This window comes from Aethina tumida, chromosome 5 (assembly GCF_024364675.1).
Source record: "Aethina tumida isolate Nest 87 chromosome 5, icAetTumi1.1, whole genome shotgun sequence".
NCBI lineage: Eukaryota > Metazoa > Arthropoda > Insecta > Coleoptera > Nitidulidae > Aethina > Aethina tumida.
Genome location: NC_065439.1, coordinates 27,848,873 through 27,862,946, shown reverse-complemented (window position 1 = coordinate 27,862,946; position 14,074 = coordinate 27,848,873). Strand labels below are relative to the sequence as shown.

At 31.9% G+C, this 14,074-nt stretch overlaps 7 protein-coding genes across 9 annotated transcripts; 4 read left to right on the top strand and 3 right to left on the bottom strand.

The window, feature by feature from the left end:
• The first annotated feature begins 366 nt into the window (after positions 1-366).
• On the top strand, positions 367-2,280 carry LOC109599079 (uncharacterized). 2 transcript variants are annotated; one of them, XM_020015021.2, is made up of 6 exons: positions 367-504; positions 577-1,158; positions 1,216-1,303; positions 1,363-1,488; positions 1,555-1,704; positions 1,773-2,011. In XM_020015021.2, the coding sequence occupies exons 1-6, from the start codon at positions 493-495 to the stop codon at positions 1,886-1,888; spliced, it is 1,074 nt and encodes a 357-aa protein (XP_019870580.2). In that variant the 5' UTR covers positions 367-492; the 3' UTR covers positions 1,889-2,011. The 2 variants fall into 2 exon arrangements, with proteins under 2 accessions (XP_019870580.2, XP_019870579.2); XM_020015020.2 differs by having other exon boundaries at positions 1,555-2,280.
• A 388-nt stretch (positions 2,281-2,668) lies between these two features.
• LOC126265576 (bromodomain-containing protein DDB_G0270170-like) lies at positions 2,669-4,167 on the bottom strand. The gene is made up of 2 exons (XM_049967455.1): positions 3,822-4,167; positions 2,669-3,755 (listed from the first exon to the last, which is right to left on the bottom strand). Exons 1-2 carry the CDS (start codon positions 4,149-4,151, stop codon positions 3,537-3,539), a joined length of 549 nt encoding a protein of 182 aa, XP_049823412.1. The 5' UTR covers positions 4,152-4,167; the 3' UTR covers positions 2,669-3,536.
• A 310-nt stretch (positions 4,168-4,477) lies between these two features.
• Positions 4,478-5,920, top strand: LOC109599073 (transmembrane protein 115). The gene is made up of 3 exons (XM_020015013.2): positions 4,478-5,203; positions 5,256-5,426; positions 5,618-5,920. Exons 1-3 carry the CDS (start codon positions 4,497-4,499, stop codon positions 5,826-5,828), a joined length of 1,089 nt encoding a protein of 362 aa, XP_019870572.1. The 5' UTR covers positions 4,478-4,496; the 3' UTR covers positions 5,829-5,920.
• A 131-nt stretch (positions 5,921-6,051) lies between these two features.
• LOC109599078 (uncharacterized) lies at positions 6,052-7,962 on the bottom strand. Its single transcript, XM_020015018.2, has 4 exons — positions 7,591-7,962; positions 7,255-7,532; positions 6,780-7,199; positions 6,052-6,717 (listed from the first exon to the last, which is right to left on the bottom strand). The coding sequence occupies exons 1-4, from the start codon at positions 7,773-7,775 to the stop codon at positions 6,353-6,355; spliced, it is 1,248 nt and encodes a 415-aa protein (XP_019870577.1). The 5' UTR covers positions 7,776-7,962; the 3' UTR covers positions 6,052-6,352.
• A 352-nt stretch (positions 7,963-8,314) lies between these two features.
• Positions 8,315-11,033, top strand: LOC109599097 (E3 ubiquitin-protein ligase Hakai). Of its 2 annotated transcripts, none has more exons than XM_020015039.2 (4): positions 8,315-8,590; positions 8,846-9,033; positions 9,656-10,089; positions 10,189-11,033. In XM_020015039.2, exons 1-4 carry the CDS (start codon positions 8,386-8,388, stop codon positions 10,541-10,543), a joined length of 1,182 nt encoding a protein of 393 aa, XP_019870598.2. In that variant the 5' UTR covers positions 8,315-8,385; the 3' UTR covers positions 10,544-11,033. The 2 variants fall into 2 exon arrangements, with proteins under 2 accessions (XP_019870598.2, XP_019870597.2); XM_020015038.2 differs by having other exon boundaries at positions 10,177-11,033.
• Positions 11,025-12,909, bottom strand: LOC109599096 (uncharacterized protein C2orf42). The gene is made up of 5 exons (XM_020015037.2): positions 12,164-12,909; positions 11,973-12,110; positions 11,567-11,892; positions 11,385-11,516; positions 11,025-11,333 (listed from the first exon to the last, which is right to left on the bottom strand). Exons 1-5 carry the CDS (start codon positions 12,858-12,860, stop codon positions 11,076-11,078), a joined length of 1,551 nt encoding a protein of 516 aa, XP_019870596.2. The 5' UTR covers positions 12,861-12,909; the 3' UTR covers positions 11,025-11,075.
• A 157-nt stretch (positions 12,910-13,066) lies between these two features.
• On the top strand, positions 13,067-14,052 carry LOC109599098 (2-aminoethanethiol dioxygenase). The gene has a single exon (XM_020015041.2). The coding sequence runs from the start codon at positions 13,143-13,145 to the stop codon at positions 13,872-13,874; it is 732 nt and encodes a 243-aa protein (XP_019870600.1). The 5' UTR covers positions 13,067-13,142; the 3' UTR covers positions 13,875-14,052.
• Positions 14,053-14,074: the final 22 nt, after the last annotated feature.

The following is a 14,074-nucleotide window of genomic DNA, read 5'->3' as shown; positions in this document are numbered from 1 at the left end:
ACTTTGACTTTTTCTTTGTTATAAATAATATGGTAACAAAAGCTACAACCTCAACACTATTATGTTTCATGACATATTAATTAAATAAATTTTGTAACTTTAAACTCTCATATTTGTAAATTACAAAGATCAATTTTGCTACTTTATATTTTTTTTAAACTAAAATGGTTCCTTCATAACGTATCATCGTTAGTTGGCGCCTTTTTTGAAATATTTTTTCATAAATATTCTATTAATTAATAACTCCTAGCTTTTGTTAACGTTCGTAAAGCTTTCAAATATACTATGAAAAGTGACCACATATTTTGGGACCACCTATATATACATATATAAATTCGAAGCGCAGAAATAACCTTGAATCTTTGGTGTGTGGTTAACCTAAAATCCGGGAATCAAAGTTGGCGGTATAACATATTATAAAATTATATATAATTAAAAATTTTTACGCATTAAATGACCAGCAAATAACTTATTGTGATTCTTTTTCCTATCATGAATAAATCCGTAAGTAGTGACATGTACTAATTTTAATTCTTTTTTTTATTCAAATTACATAAACCGTTTTGTATATTCTAGGTGCCTTACATATACTTTCTTATTATGTTATTATTACCACATAACAGCAAAGAAGAATGGCAAGATCCCCATGACATGGACTTTACAATAGATTTTGAACCCATCAAATTACCATTAAAAATGCATGGAAATGATAAAATGCAATCATGTCCTAGTAGTAATTCCAACCATGAACTGTATATCAAAAGAATTATAAACTTAATATTAAATTCAGCTAATTTGCAAAAGGAACATTCAACATATCAAGGACAAATTAAACTAACAATTCCTGTTGATGACTACAACTACATTGTGGACTTTACAAATGCTAAAAGTGTTGATATAGACATGTTAAAGAAATTAGATGCAGTTCTTAGTAATGTTTTCAAAAAAAATTTAAATGAATACTGGCTAGAAGCAGGAGAAAAAATATTATTGTTGCTTCTTTCCGAGTCAACTTTACATTGTGTCAGCATTATAGGAATACTAACTTTTGTGTACTTCATGCATAAAAGTAAATATCCCCTTTGGTTTATTTTTAAATATGTGCTTTTCCTTTGCTGGATTTATGATGCATTTGTTACTTATATCCATTTACAAGAGGTAATTTATCTTTTACTTAATCAATACACAATGTATTTTCATACTTGATATTTCCAGGAATATGACAGACATAATATTAAAATATTAGGAGAGCAATGTAATAAATCTTACACCTTTCTGGAAGCAATTCAAAATCTGATGACAGGTACATACTTCTCTGGTAGTGAGTTGGTTACTTAATTCATGATTTAATGTTTGTTTTAGGAGAGAATGATTGTAAAAGGAAGCTTTTATCACCTTTCACTGTTCTGGCAGAGCAATGTGCTCATATTGTGCGCCCTTTACAATTTGTTGGAGAAGGATTGGGAGGTTTTGCCTCAGGATTATGGGGTGAGTATTTAAAAATTATTTTGTATAATTTCCTCTTATTTATTTATATTAATATACTTTTTTCAGGAAAATTACCGTGGTTTGTAAATATAATCCTTATGCCAGTAATGTTGATATTTGCTGCTGTAATATTTACAATATTCCTCTCATTTGGACTACAGGTCCCAATAAAAATTAATATATTACACCTGATCAATCTTCAGTTTGGTTTTAAAAGTAAGACTAATTCAGATAATGTGTTAACTGAAAGCACTCTACATAAAGTATTGGATGCTGTTTCTCAGAAACCACAGCTGGTATTTACCACACAGGATATCAAAGGAGAATTACAGCAACACAACAGAATAGAAGACATTTCAGAGAAGAAAATCAAAGAATCACTGCAGGAAGTGCCAGCTGAAATAAAATCAATTGAAAATGTAAAACCAATAGAAAATAAGTCAAATGTGGAAGAGTGTAAAATTCTGAAAGATGGAAAAAAAGTTGGTGATAATTTAGAAGATCAAAGTATGGAAAATATGGAAAGTAAAACAGATGATGGAAAACAGTTTATGGATCCAGTGGATCAAATGCCAAAAACTAAAATACCTGTAAAAATAAAAACTCTTGAAGCAGGAGATGCAAGCACATAATTTGAATCTTAAGTTAAAATAACTATTTGTATTTGTGATCTATTTATATAAACTTTTAATTTTTAACATATAATGACTGATTTTACTTTTCGTGTTTTTGTTTTCGTATTTAATTTGTATTTCTATTGTTTTTTTTTTACTAATACAATTTATACAAATATTTGACGTATTATTCTTTATAAAAATTGGCATCTATGTCTTTCCTTGTTGAATATTTATTATCAAATATGAAAATAAAGATTACTTTGTGAAAAACTATTTCTTTCTCCCACCAAATTTTTATTCTATTTAGCTTGATATCCTTATATCCCTTACATCTTTAATATCTAATTATCTTCTACCCTTCACAAATATATTTATAATATGCATCACTCATTTTATTTTAATATTAATTGCTGTATTTTTTTGTAAATAAAATAAGTATTATTTTCATCAAAATAAAGTTACATTTTTTGTTCAAGTTGCTAAATTTAAGAATATTTAGAATATATTTATTATATGTGGTAAATTTACGCAAAAAGCTACTTCCACTTGAAAAATAAAATATGTTAAGTCTTTAAATATTTATTTGCCCTGACAATTTTATAAACATTATAAAATTTTTGTAAACCGTACTGTATATTAGTACTTTGTTAGTGCTGTTTAAAAGAATATCAATAGATTTGTACTTTTGAATTGTATATAAAACAAGTACATAAATAAAGACAAACTAATATTTGGTTACATTTCATGAAATAATTATATTGCACGATTAGTACTCGCTACTAAGTAATAATTTAAAAAGTAGATGAAGGCCTTATTGCAATGTATATCACAATACTATTAAATTCGTGTATACATATATTTAATTAATTTATTTAGAATGTGTTGTAATAAGCCCTTCATTCAATTTAATTGTTTCCTAATAATAATACAAATATTACTCAATGCATTAAAAAATGAATAGAATAGTTACATCTCTATGGCTAAAACTGTTTGAACACTTTATCCTATAAAAATATACTACAGGAGATCAAAGTTTTGTACATAAAAGATTCTCATTTAAAACGATTTAAAGATATTTTTATATCTAATTGTCTTCTTATTTTCTGAAGATGATTTAAAAGTATATTTACAACAATTTAAGACTTCATAATTCTATTGTTGACTGCCTACCCAATATTAATATTGTTTGCTTTTATTTATTTAAAAAATGTTTAGGATATTTGTTTATAATTTTGTGCAGCAATTTAAATATATAAATAAAGTTGTAAAATAAATCAATTATACAAGAAAGAATTCTATATAGTATTAATTAAAGATTTCAGTAAAAAATATTACCATCTGAAATCTATAAAAATAAAGATCATATAAAAATATTTGAAAGTTGGACGTTATAAATTAACACCTGATGATTCAGCTAACAAGAAATTAATGTTATGTTTCCTCTTCACTTTCTGAAGAGCTACTTCTAGAACTACTGCTTCCTTCTACCAAATCATCATTTTGTTTACTTTCCTCCAACTGATTTTCTTTTACCCTCTGTTCTGCTTGTTTCTGGTCATGATACCTTTCTAAAGCTTCCCAAGGATCCTTTAAACATGTTGGTTCAAAATACTTCCACAAGTCATTTTGATTATTGCAATTACTGTGTGTCTGTAATGAAAAGTTTAGCATATATTAAAAAATGAGATATTATTAAATGGTTTTTGAAAAGAGTACCCTTTTATATGGCTTATTTTCCCCACGTTTCCACGAATTATTTTGGCTAGCATTCGAATTAAAACTGTTGTTAGAACTGTTGTAAGATCGGTTGCTGTTATTACCCCCTGAATAACGGTTGTTTCGGAAATTTTGTCGATTGTTATAATTCCTGGGACTTTTCTGAAATTTTTGCGGGCTGCTAAAACTAGACGGCTTGAATCTACTTTGCATCGGAGACGTCGTATGATTATCACTGAACGCTAAATAATCAGGAGTATCTTCTTTATTAGATATTGCATTTGTTTGGAAGTATACGAAACCAGGAGGCGTCCCATTTTGTTCGCTCATTATTGCTATGGTAAAATGAAAAAAGAAACAAATCGGTCAAATTAAAATTAGCAAAACAAACTAGATGCACAAGAAAGGTTAGCTTTATTGACAGATAAGTACGAGCATGCGCGCCAGGGAGCACAACAACAAATACACGAATTGTATATGAGAAGTGATCTAATCAAATAATCGTTTAAAAATTATTTACTTTATAATTTTGTTATTTGACAAACTAGTGTAAAAAAAATACTTTGCATACGTGCGTGGGTTTCACACTCTTTGGCAACAATGTGGAATCGTCATTAAAACAAACGTCAAAAGAGTTGTCACTACGATAAAAAACATAACCTAAATGATTTGACAATGGCAATGTTTAGAGCCCTAAACAGAAATATTCCGTACTTGCAACAGCAATTCGGAGCATTATTGGGAAACACGAGCACATCTGTGAAATTTATCTGTGGTGTTGTGCTAGTTAGTTACGGTTTTTCCTATTCGGAAGAATGCATAAAAGTAATATCCGTTACTCCAGGCTATTTAATGCCTCCATCGTTCTGGCTGTGGACAGCCTTTACATTTTGCTTTTTGGAGATCCATTTTTGGGAAGTGCTAGTGGATATCATAACAGTGGGACTGTGTGGTAAACTAATAGAGCCATTGTGGGGTCAAATGGAGATGTTAACGTTCTTTGCAATCGTTAATTTTGGTGTAGCAGTTCTGACCACAGCCTTCTATTTTATTTTGTATTGTGCGACATTCAACACTGAATTCCTGTTTACAGTAAACATTCATGGACTGGCAGGATACATTGCTGGTGTGTCAGTTGCGGTCAAACAAATTATGCCTGATCTGGTGATAGTGAAAACACCTTTGGGCAAATTAAGCAATAGAAATGTACCACTCAGTGTGTTTTTTCTGTCTGTTCTTTTTAAGCTTGTAGGTTTGGTAGATGGTACCTATCCGACAATGTTTTTTAGTGGGTTAATTGTTAGTTGGGTGTATTTAAGGTTTTATCAGAAACACAACAATGGTTCAAGGGGTGATATGGCAGATTATTTTACGTTTGCCAGGTTAAAATAATATAAAATTATATATCTTCAAAACTACAATAATTGTTTTTAGTTTCTTCCCAAATGTTATTCAACCACCAATTGCTTTAATAAGCAACAGTATTTATAATGGATTGGTGAGGATTGGACTGTGTAAGAAAGTAGTTAAAAAGATTGACATGGCAAACCCCACTGGGGTCACTATTGTGCCTGGAACAGACCAGCATGACATGGAAAGGAGAAGGTATTTAAATAATTTAAAATTTTAGTCTCCTAAATATTTTCTTCTTAATTATGACATAATTATAAAATTATTAATAGAATAGAAAGAGCAAGTAAAAACTAAATCATCTTTGAAAAATACAGTGGGGACATAAATTGTAACAACTTACTTTCAATACCTCAAATTAGAATCAAAATGTATATTTGTTTCAGACAAATTGCCTTGAAAGCTTTAAGCGAACGATTATCGAAATCTCACAGTGATAAACAGCCCTTGATACCAAAGCCAAGTAAACAGGTGTTCATGCCACCAAATATGATGCATTCACCTGCTACTTCACATCATAATTTACCGCAAGAACACTCGGCGTCTTCAAAAACGTCTACTGTATCGTCTGATTCAAACAGCCAGACTAATTCTTAAAATTAGTGTTATGTTTTACAAATAACTTATGTATAGTACTATATGATTGTTACTGATTATTTTGTAATATAAATAAAATGTTTAATTTATAATTAACGTTTATTTTTGTAGTTTGCATAATTTTAACATAAAAATAAATCAAGACATTTATTTCAGTTTACTTTGCTGAAAATAATTTTTTAATTCAATATTGTTGAAAGTCTCAAGTATAAATTAAAATACATAAAATTCCATGGATATATTGGTCTAAATTGCACACTTGACTAAATGAGTTCCATTACAAATATTTGTCAACAATACCTAAAGATTATCTTCTTCAGCATTAACACAATTCTAAAATTAATAGATAATTTAGTTTTTAAACTATTGTCATAATGGCAGTCTTATTTAACAGAATATTTTTTTTATAATTAAAAATTAATCATTATTAAACATGCGAGATCAGAATAAAGGCCTTAAAGGGTGGTATTTCCTCAAAAAGAAGTAATTTTCTAAATACTAATTAATTACATTAGTTTTAAACATCAGTAAACTTGAGAGTTCTTTTTACTTGGTGTTGAAGCAAATACTTGAGCATCCCAGTTCATTTCCCTAAATACTGGACTGGCAGTCAAATATCCAGTATCTTCTTCATTCCTTATAAGTTGCTTCTTCACTCTCCTGTTTTCTTCAATTTTCACTACATTCTCCTTCTCTTCCTCATCTTTAAAGCTCTCTGACAGTCTTTTTCTTTGACTAGTAAACAATTTTGAGTGAGGTGTCGTATTATTAGTAATTTCCATATGCTCTATTGAATTATTAATGTGTGGTGATAGAGATATTTGTTTATATTCCATATCCCAATTGCTATTAGAATTAGAGGACTCACTAGAACCACTCAAATTTTTCCCTGAAATAAAAAAATTACTTATTTAATAATATATTATAATTGATGCAAGATTTTACTCATACCTTCTTTGGAAATATTACTGATGTTCTCAATGTCTGGAACAACTAAGCTCACATCCACACTCATTCTTCCTGAGAAGCTCAATCTACATGCAGATCTAGACAATTTTGAAGGTTTTCTGCTGATTGGTGACAATTCACACTCATTCAAATCAGGAAGTGGTCCCAAACTTGAATTGTTCCTGTGCATATGTGTAATTTGGACATGGTGAGGTGTTAACTCTAAGGACAATTCAGATGGAATATTTGAGCATTCTACGGGTTCAGGTGATTGGAAATCAAACAATTTCCGGTGCAATGATGAGTTAGGATTTAAGTCATCTTTCACTTCAGTCTCATCATTAAAACTAAAATAAGGCTTTAGAGCCTCTTCTACATGATCAGGCAGATTTGGAGGTAATGATAACATAGTTTGTGTTGCACCTATAAAAAATAAGATAATATAATTTGTTTTGATTAAATGATTTGATGGTGGTACCATTCGAAACACTACTTGATGGTGTACTGGGGCTAACTCTTGGTAGTAGTCTGCTAGAAATAGTATTGGTATTCAAAGGACTAGGAACTATTTGTTTTTCACTAAAAAATGTATTAATTTTTTCTTGCACAATGGACTCTAAATGTGGGTCCTCTTCAAAAACATGCTGGTCTAATGTAGCTTCATCAATATCAGCAGGTTTTAGTGTTGAAATATCGTCTATAGACCACTTAAATTTTCCTTCAGATTCCTGTGGTGTAAAAACTGTAGGGCTATTACTAAAAAACGACCATTATTTACATTATGTTATTTATGATTTTTAAATTAAATACTTACTTTAAAAGTGGTAAATGCAGTTTTTCCACTAGATGAACGTTAAAGGGATTAAATATCTTCATGAATCTTGACGGTGGAGTAGAAAATTTTGGAAAACAACGAAAAGGACTATCACTGTTAACATGTAACATTTTTTCCACTATTTTTGTTTTTGGCGTTTTATTTGCAGCTTGTTTGGAATCCATTTGTAAGGAATAAAATTAATTTCTCAATTTCGAATAAAGTTTATAACGAACGCACTATCACAGAAGCATCACGTATTCTGAAAAAAGTGTTTACTAAACGGGTATTTAAAGTAACCGTTGGGACCGATTTTGAAATTTAAAATAATCGTTATAAAAAATCACTAAATGTTGAATTTAGGTTGGTAACACTTTTGACATAGGTTTTCTATGTTTGAAATAAAATAAAAATTTTAACGAAATTTAAATAATATTTAACTGTTCAACTAATCAATTTTAAAAATGCAATAAATTATAATCATTCATCAATTTTATACTGACACAGGTTGCCTATAATTATATTAAAATTATTGCCATTAAAATACTGAATTAAATTTAGACCACACTACCTAATACATATTAAATATACCTATTTATCAGAGGCCTTATCTCCTTCTTTGAAATGTACCTATAATCAAACACAAATCTTCGTTGTTGTTCTTCCGCAATATTGTAAAATTATTCTTGGTTGTCCTGTGGTTGGCACTGTGAGAAACGTCAAAACTGACATAACCTTAATTTTTGTTGTTAATTGAGCGTCCAAGCAAAATTTGCTATTAAAACTCGAACTAAAATGGATGAACCCCCAAAAAGAGGAAGAGGAAGAGGCCGGGGTGGAAGAGGTCGAGGTCGTGGCAGGGGCAGAGGCCGGGGTCGGGCCAAAAAACAGATCAAAGTCATCGAAAGCGACGAAGAAGTTGAACAAACTCAAATTCCTGAGGCTATTGAAGAATCTCAGCAACAAGACGTTGAACCTGACGAAAATACGGCCCCAAAAAGTCTGTATCACTAGAACAACCACCTAAAATGGCAATGTGAATACTAAACTAAGTATAGAAACAAAATTAAATATTATAATTGTAAAAATTTTTATGTGCATTCATTATGCATATATTGTTTAAAATTGAAGGCACATTTGTTATTATAATTAATTCATTAATATTATTGTTTAATAGTTAATTATTCATATTGCACATTGTAATTATTACAGTTTATCGTAATTACAATACATATTAACTTGTTATATATTTTAGTTGACTTAGAGGCAGACATTTCACAACTAGAAGCTCCCACTTTTACAACTATAAATAGAGGCCCACCAGAACCCATGTTGAGACTTGACTGGTCCCATAAAGTGAATTTAATTGGTGAAAAAGTTCTCAATCCAATGATACATTGTTGTGATAAGTGCTTGAAACCTATTCTGATTTATGGACGAATGGTGAGATTGCTTTTTTTGTTTTATATTGACAGTAAGTTGTCCACTTTTTGGAATTGCAGTTGGGTCTGTATTTAAGATTTGTGCTGTTTTGTTGTTGTCTGTTTTTATGTTTTTAATGTTGCTCTATGTTATTGATTTAATTTTTAAAATACTATATGAATTGAAGAAGTTTTAAACTTAAAATTATATTGGTAAACACCTTTATTTAAATAAATCACAATTTTAAAATTAAAAATGCTCCAAAAATCAAGTACACACTCTTATTAAAAGTTATAAGTTATAACAAAGCTGTAAATCAGAAAATTGTAAAATTTAAAAAATTAAAATTTTTCAGAAGTCTGAGTTGAGCCATATATATAAAGTTTTATTTATAATTTGTTAACATATATTTAAGTAATACAAGATATAATACATATGTACTATGCATAAATGATGATATATTTTAGTTATGATAAGTACTTGTGTATATTTTAATGATCTAAATAATATTATGCAGATCTGTTTTATATTTACATTTATCAAAGTTTTAATTTCAATATTTCACATTTAACTGCATCCATATTCTTCAAGATTTCACAATTTGCATAAATGTGATAAACTTAAATAAGAATCTATTTCTTAGATCCCATGTAAACACGTATTTTGCCTGGCCTGTGGGAAAAAGGAGAACAAGCAGTGTCCGCGTTGCGGCGACAAAGTAACCCGAGTCGAACAAACCGGCCTTGGAACCGTGTTCATGTGCACTCATGAGGGCTCCCGCTACGGCACCACCGGTTGCAGACGCACGTACCTTTCACAGAGGGACCTGCAGGCGCACATCAACCATCGTCACGTGTCTGCGTCGATGCCACAACCGATGGAGGTGGTGGAAACGGAGCGGGCGCCCCCCAGGTCCAAGACCAACGATCCCAGGGCCGGCATTGTGTCGGGTAACGTTCGACAAAGGTCGGCACCAATTCAAACCACCGGCATGAGGACCAATCTCATCACGGTACCAATACAAGATTCCTCGCCGTCCGTACACGAACCTACACCCACGACTCACACTTATTACAGGTTTGTACATTACACTAAGATTTCTAAATTCCTCTTAATTTATTTTATATAATTTGCTGAAGAATGGTAATAAAAACGTGATAAAAGTTATCCTTCCAGTCAATATCAACAATCAGCTACGGCGGCCGCCTCGCTGGTGGCTGCGGCAGCGGCCAGCACATACGGTCAGTCCGGCCTGCCACCCATGCACATACCGCCGCCTCCACAACAAGCTCCGCCCCAGTACTATGCAACAGGACCGCCAGCTTACAGCGCCGCACCGCCTCCACCGCCACCGCAGTCGTACAATCCAAACGCTGTGGCCGCAGCTGCTTACACCACGGGCGCCCCCGCTCCACCTTCACAATATGCGACTCCAACCGCTGCGGCAGGAAGGGGCGGTGCTCCACAGTATGACTACACTGCCGGACCACCACCGCAGTGGACCGCCAATAATCAGCCGTACTACAGATAGGACCTGGCCAACTGGGCACTATACATGATGCACAAAATATTTTTGATGTTTATTTAATGTTTTGACACCAGCCACTACTTGCAATCACCTGAACATTAAATTCATGTTGAGCATGAATGATAATTAAATTAAAAAGGTTCCAGTTTGGTTAAATCTAAAACTATGTGCAGGAACAGAAAACAGCTCTACTAATTGGACAATGTGTGACTATTAAATTATTTAATAGTTAAATGGCACACTATAATTAAAAGAAATGACTGGTATATAATAAATAAAAGTTTTAGTGATACTCTAAAGGACATGTACAGTTTTTATATATATAAAAGGGCGTTTGTATTTTAAATTGTTAAAATACTATTAATTGTTAATTATCCTTATAGTTGTATAAGTTTTAATTGTAATAACCACATACATCTGTATATAGCTAACTATATTCATTAAAATATAGTAAGTTTGGCATAATAAACTGTAAGTGACCTAATAATTTTCATTAGTTGTCTTTTTATTTACAAGTTCCTAATTTACATCAATGTTAAATGCTCACAATATTTTTCCTTCCATATTTATATTGTAGTTTAAGCTGCCCCACTTTGGTAACACTTGTGATGTTAGGAAGCCATTCTATAAAGAACGAATTATTGGTGTTGTCAATTTCGTCAATTGTAGATTGGCCCACGTTCAGAAATAATATAAAACTTGATGGGTAATCCGCGGATGATTCATTCTTCTCCACTTCCACAAGACCATTTGAATTGCTGTGTACAAACTTTTTAGATAAACACAGTTTTACCTAAAATAACTAAAATTGCAATTTTCGAAGTAAATAAACACCGTTTTTCACCTGTGGTGTGTCGAAAATCTCTTTAACGTGCAGAATATTCATTATATGAAAATATTCTTCATTGGACATCCCATTTCCTTGATTTTCCAAACACACCAATGGAAATTTTGCCTTGAAGCTTTTGTAAAATATCTGAAAATAAGTGTTTTAAATGCGTATTGTCGTTAATAGAGAAGCCTTACTTCGGGAATGTGAAAAATTTGTGTATTAACCAGTCCACAACTTCCAAAGTTCATCGTTTTATTTATACATTCAGTCACATAGCTCAACCATTCCGTGAACGCCCAAGTAGCATCTGTATTTTCAGGACTAGCTTCCATTGAATCATTTAATATTTTTATTTGAACAGGAAATATTTTCGGCATTAAATTTCTTCGTTTTTTCGAATCAACACCTTTATATAATTTTTTTGTTACTCTCTTTCTTTTTTGATCTAATTTTTGGGCAGATGATTCCATATTTTCGTTAGTGCTGTTTTTAAAGTCGTCAATTTGAAGTGACTGTGGTGCTGAAAATATTACGAATCATTCAAGAGTCAACAACAATATTTTATGTTATTGTCTTAAATACATGTGTACATATACATACCGCTTGTAAATGGAATTTCATAATTCAGAAATCCGCCAAACTCGGATAAATATTCCTCATTACTCGCAAGGGCCCAAATGCAAGCATAGTAATGAATACATTTATATCTTGAAGTGTTTGATTTGTCTCTATTGGAAACTGAAATATCTCATTCAATTTTTATGAATATTTATTAACATATTAACACTTACATACGAATTCTGCACAGCTGCAGGAATATCTGTCGTAGGTCTCTTTACCTTTAGCATTAGTAAACGTAAAATGCAAGTATCCAAGTGGATGTTTAGGAGTTACCTGGCATCTTACGGCCATCACATTTTTCGATACTCGCTGCACCAAGGGACCCACTTTTTCCCCAGATAACAGAAATAATTTCATTTGAATATCTTCTGAGATTTGCAATTTTTGTACCACATCCCGTTTGATATGAATGGGATTTGCCGCCTCGCAACTTTCTAGTGCTGCTTTGATGTGCTGGCATAATGAGTTACCTTCATACTCGACGTCTTCTTCGTGGCATTTTAATATGGAGTTATCGAATGATCTTTGACACGAATCTACGAAACACAGAGCAACGTCGGTCAATAAATTATCCTCATCTGTGGACGTATTCCTCAGCGGTAATTGTACAAAACCTCTATGGTCTGAACCGATATCTCTCACCCGTACGGAATATATTTGTCTAACTGTGCCCGTATTCAACTTTACGGCATCCAAAGAAATTTTTTCCTTTTCCTCTGATGCCCTCAAAACAACTCCGCATTGAACATTCTTACATGTTAAGCTTTTGGTGCCGTTCAATTTCCCACATTTGAAGCACTTTTTTAAACCCCGTTTTGTGGGTTTTCCCAAACCTGAAAGTAAACTATTAATGCTCGTTAAAGACATCCGTAATATGTGTTGTTCAGATTATTAGCTCTGAATATTTTTTGGTACGTTTTAAAAATAGATTTTATATTTATTTAAATTGTTCCATGTCCACCTTTTGTCGAGTGCACAAATTAAAATTTCAACAATCTATAAAAACAGATTTCTAGATTGGTTGTTACCATCACTACAAAATATATACGTCATTAATGTTTGTTTTCAAATTTTTGACAGTACAGAACATCAAATCGTAAAACAACATGAGTTTTAATTAGGGTTAATTAGAGGTGTAACCAGCTCAGAATGTTAAGCCAAATCGTAAATGTTCTGCGACAGGCCCGAAAAACTTTCGCAAGTAATCCGGAACTTATGTATCAAAACATAGAATTATTAAAAGCGATTCTCGACAGAACAACATCTGAAGACGTCAACTTGAATCCCCAGTTTGCCACGGAAGACCTATGGAAGCGTCCCGGAAAAGCACCTGTCACTTATATAGATATATTTGAAAATCATCATTTCACAGTTGGAGTGTTCGTCTTGAAGCCAGGCATGAAGCTGCCGTTGCATGATCATCCTGAAATGCATGGGTTAATCAAAGTTATTAGCGGAAAAATAAAAGTGCGCAGCTATTCTGTAGTTCAAAATGAAAGCACTAGCCAGTCTAATTTATTTGCAATTCGCAACTTAAAGGCCAGTAGATTTGCACAGTTAAGAAGTAACATATTATTGGTTGAAAAAAACGATGATGTCGTGCTAGATGCTCAAAGTGAGACTTGCATTTTGGAACCTGAGAAAAGAAATTTGCATGAAATTGAAAGTGTAGATGGGCCTGCTGCTTTTATAGACATCCTTGCTCCACCATATGAGAGTATCATTCCAAACGTGGGGGAGAGAAAATGTAACTACTATTGCATTTTATCTCAAGATTCTCCAAATGTCTTTAAGTTGCAAAAGGTGGGATGTCCATCTTGGTATTGGACAGACTCATACCAATACTCAGGACCAGAAATACCACAGGAACTTGCAAATTAGTCAATTGTCATCTCACTCTGTACCACATTAATTAGAATAGGTATTTCAGCCTGCTTGTGATAGTAGCATAAAATATTCTGTATCATAATTTGCCCTTTACCTGAGATAGCTTCAAATCTACTACAGTTTTAAATGTTATTTATTTATATAATTGTTAATAAATTAATTATTTTTTTCATTTTGAGTATTTTATTTATTAT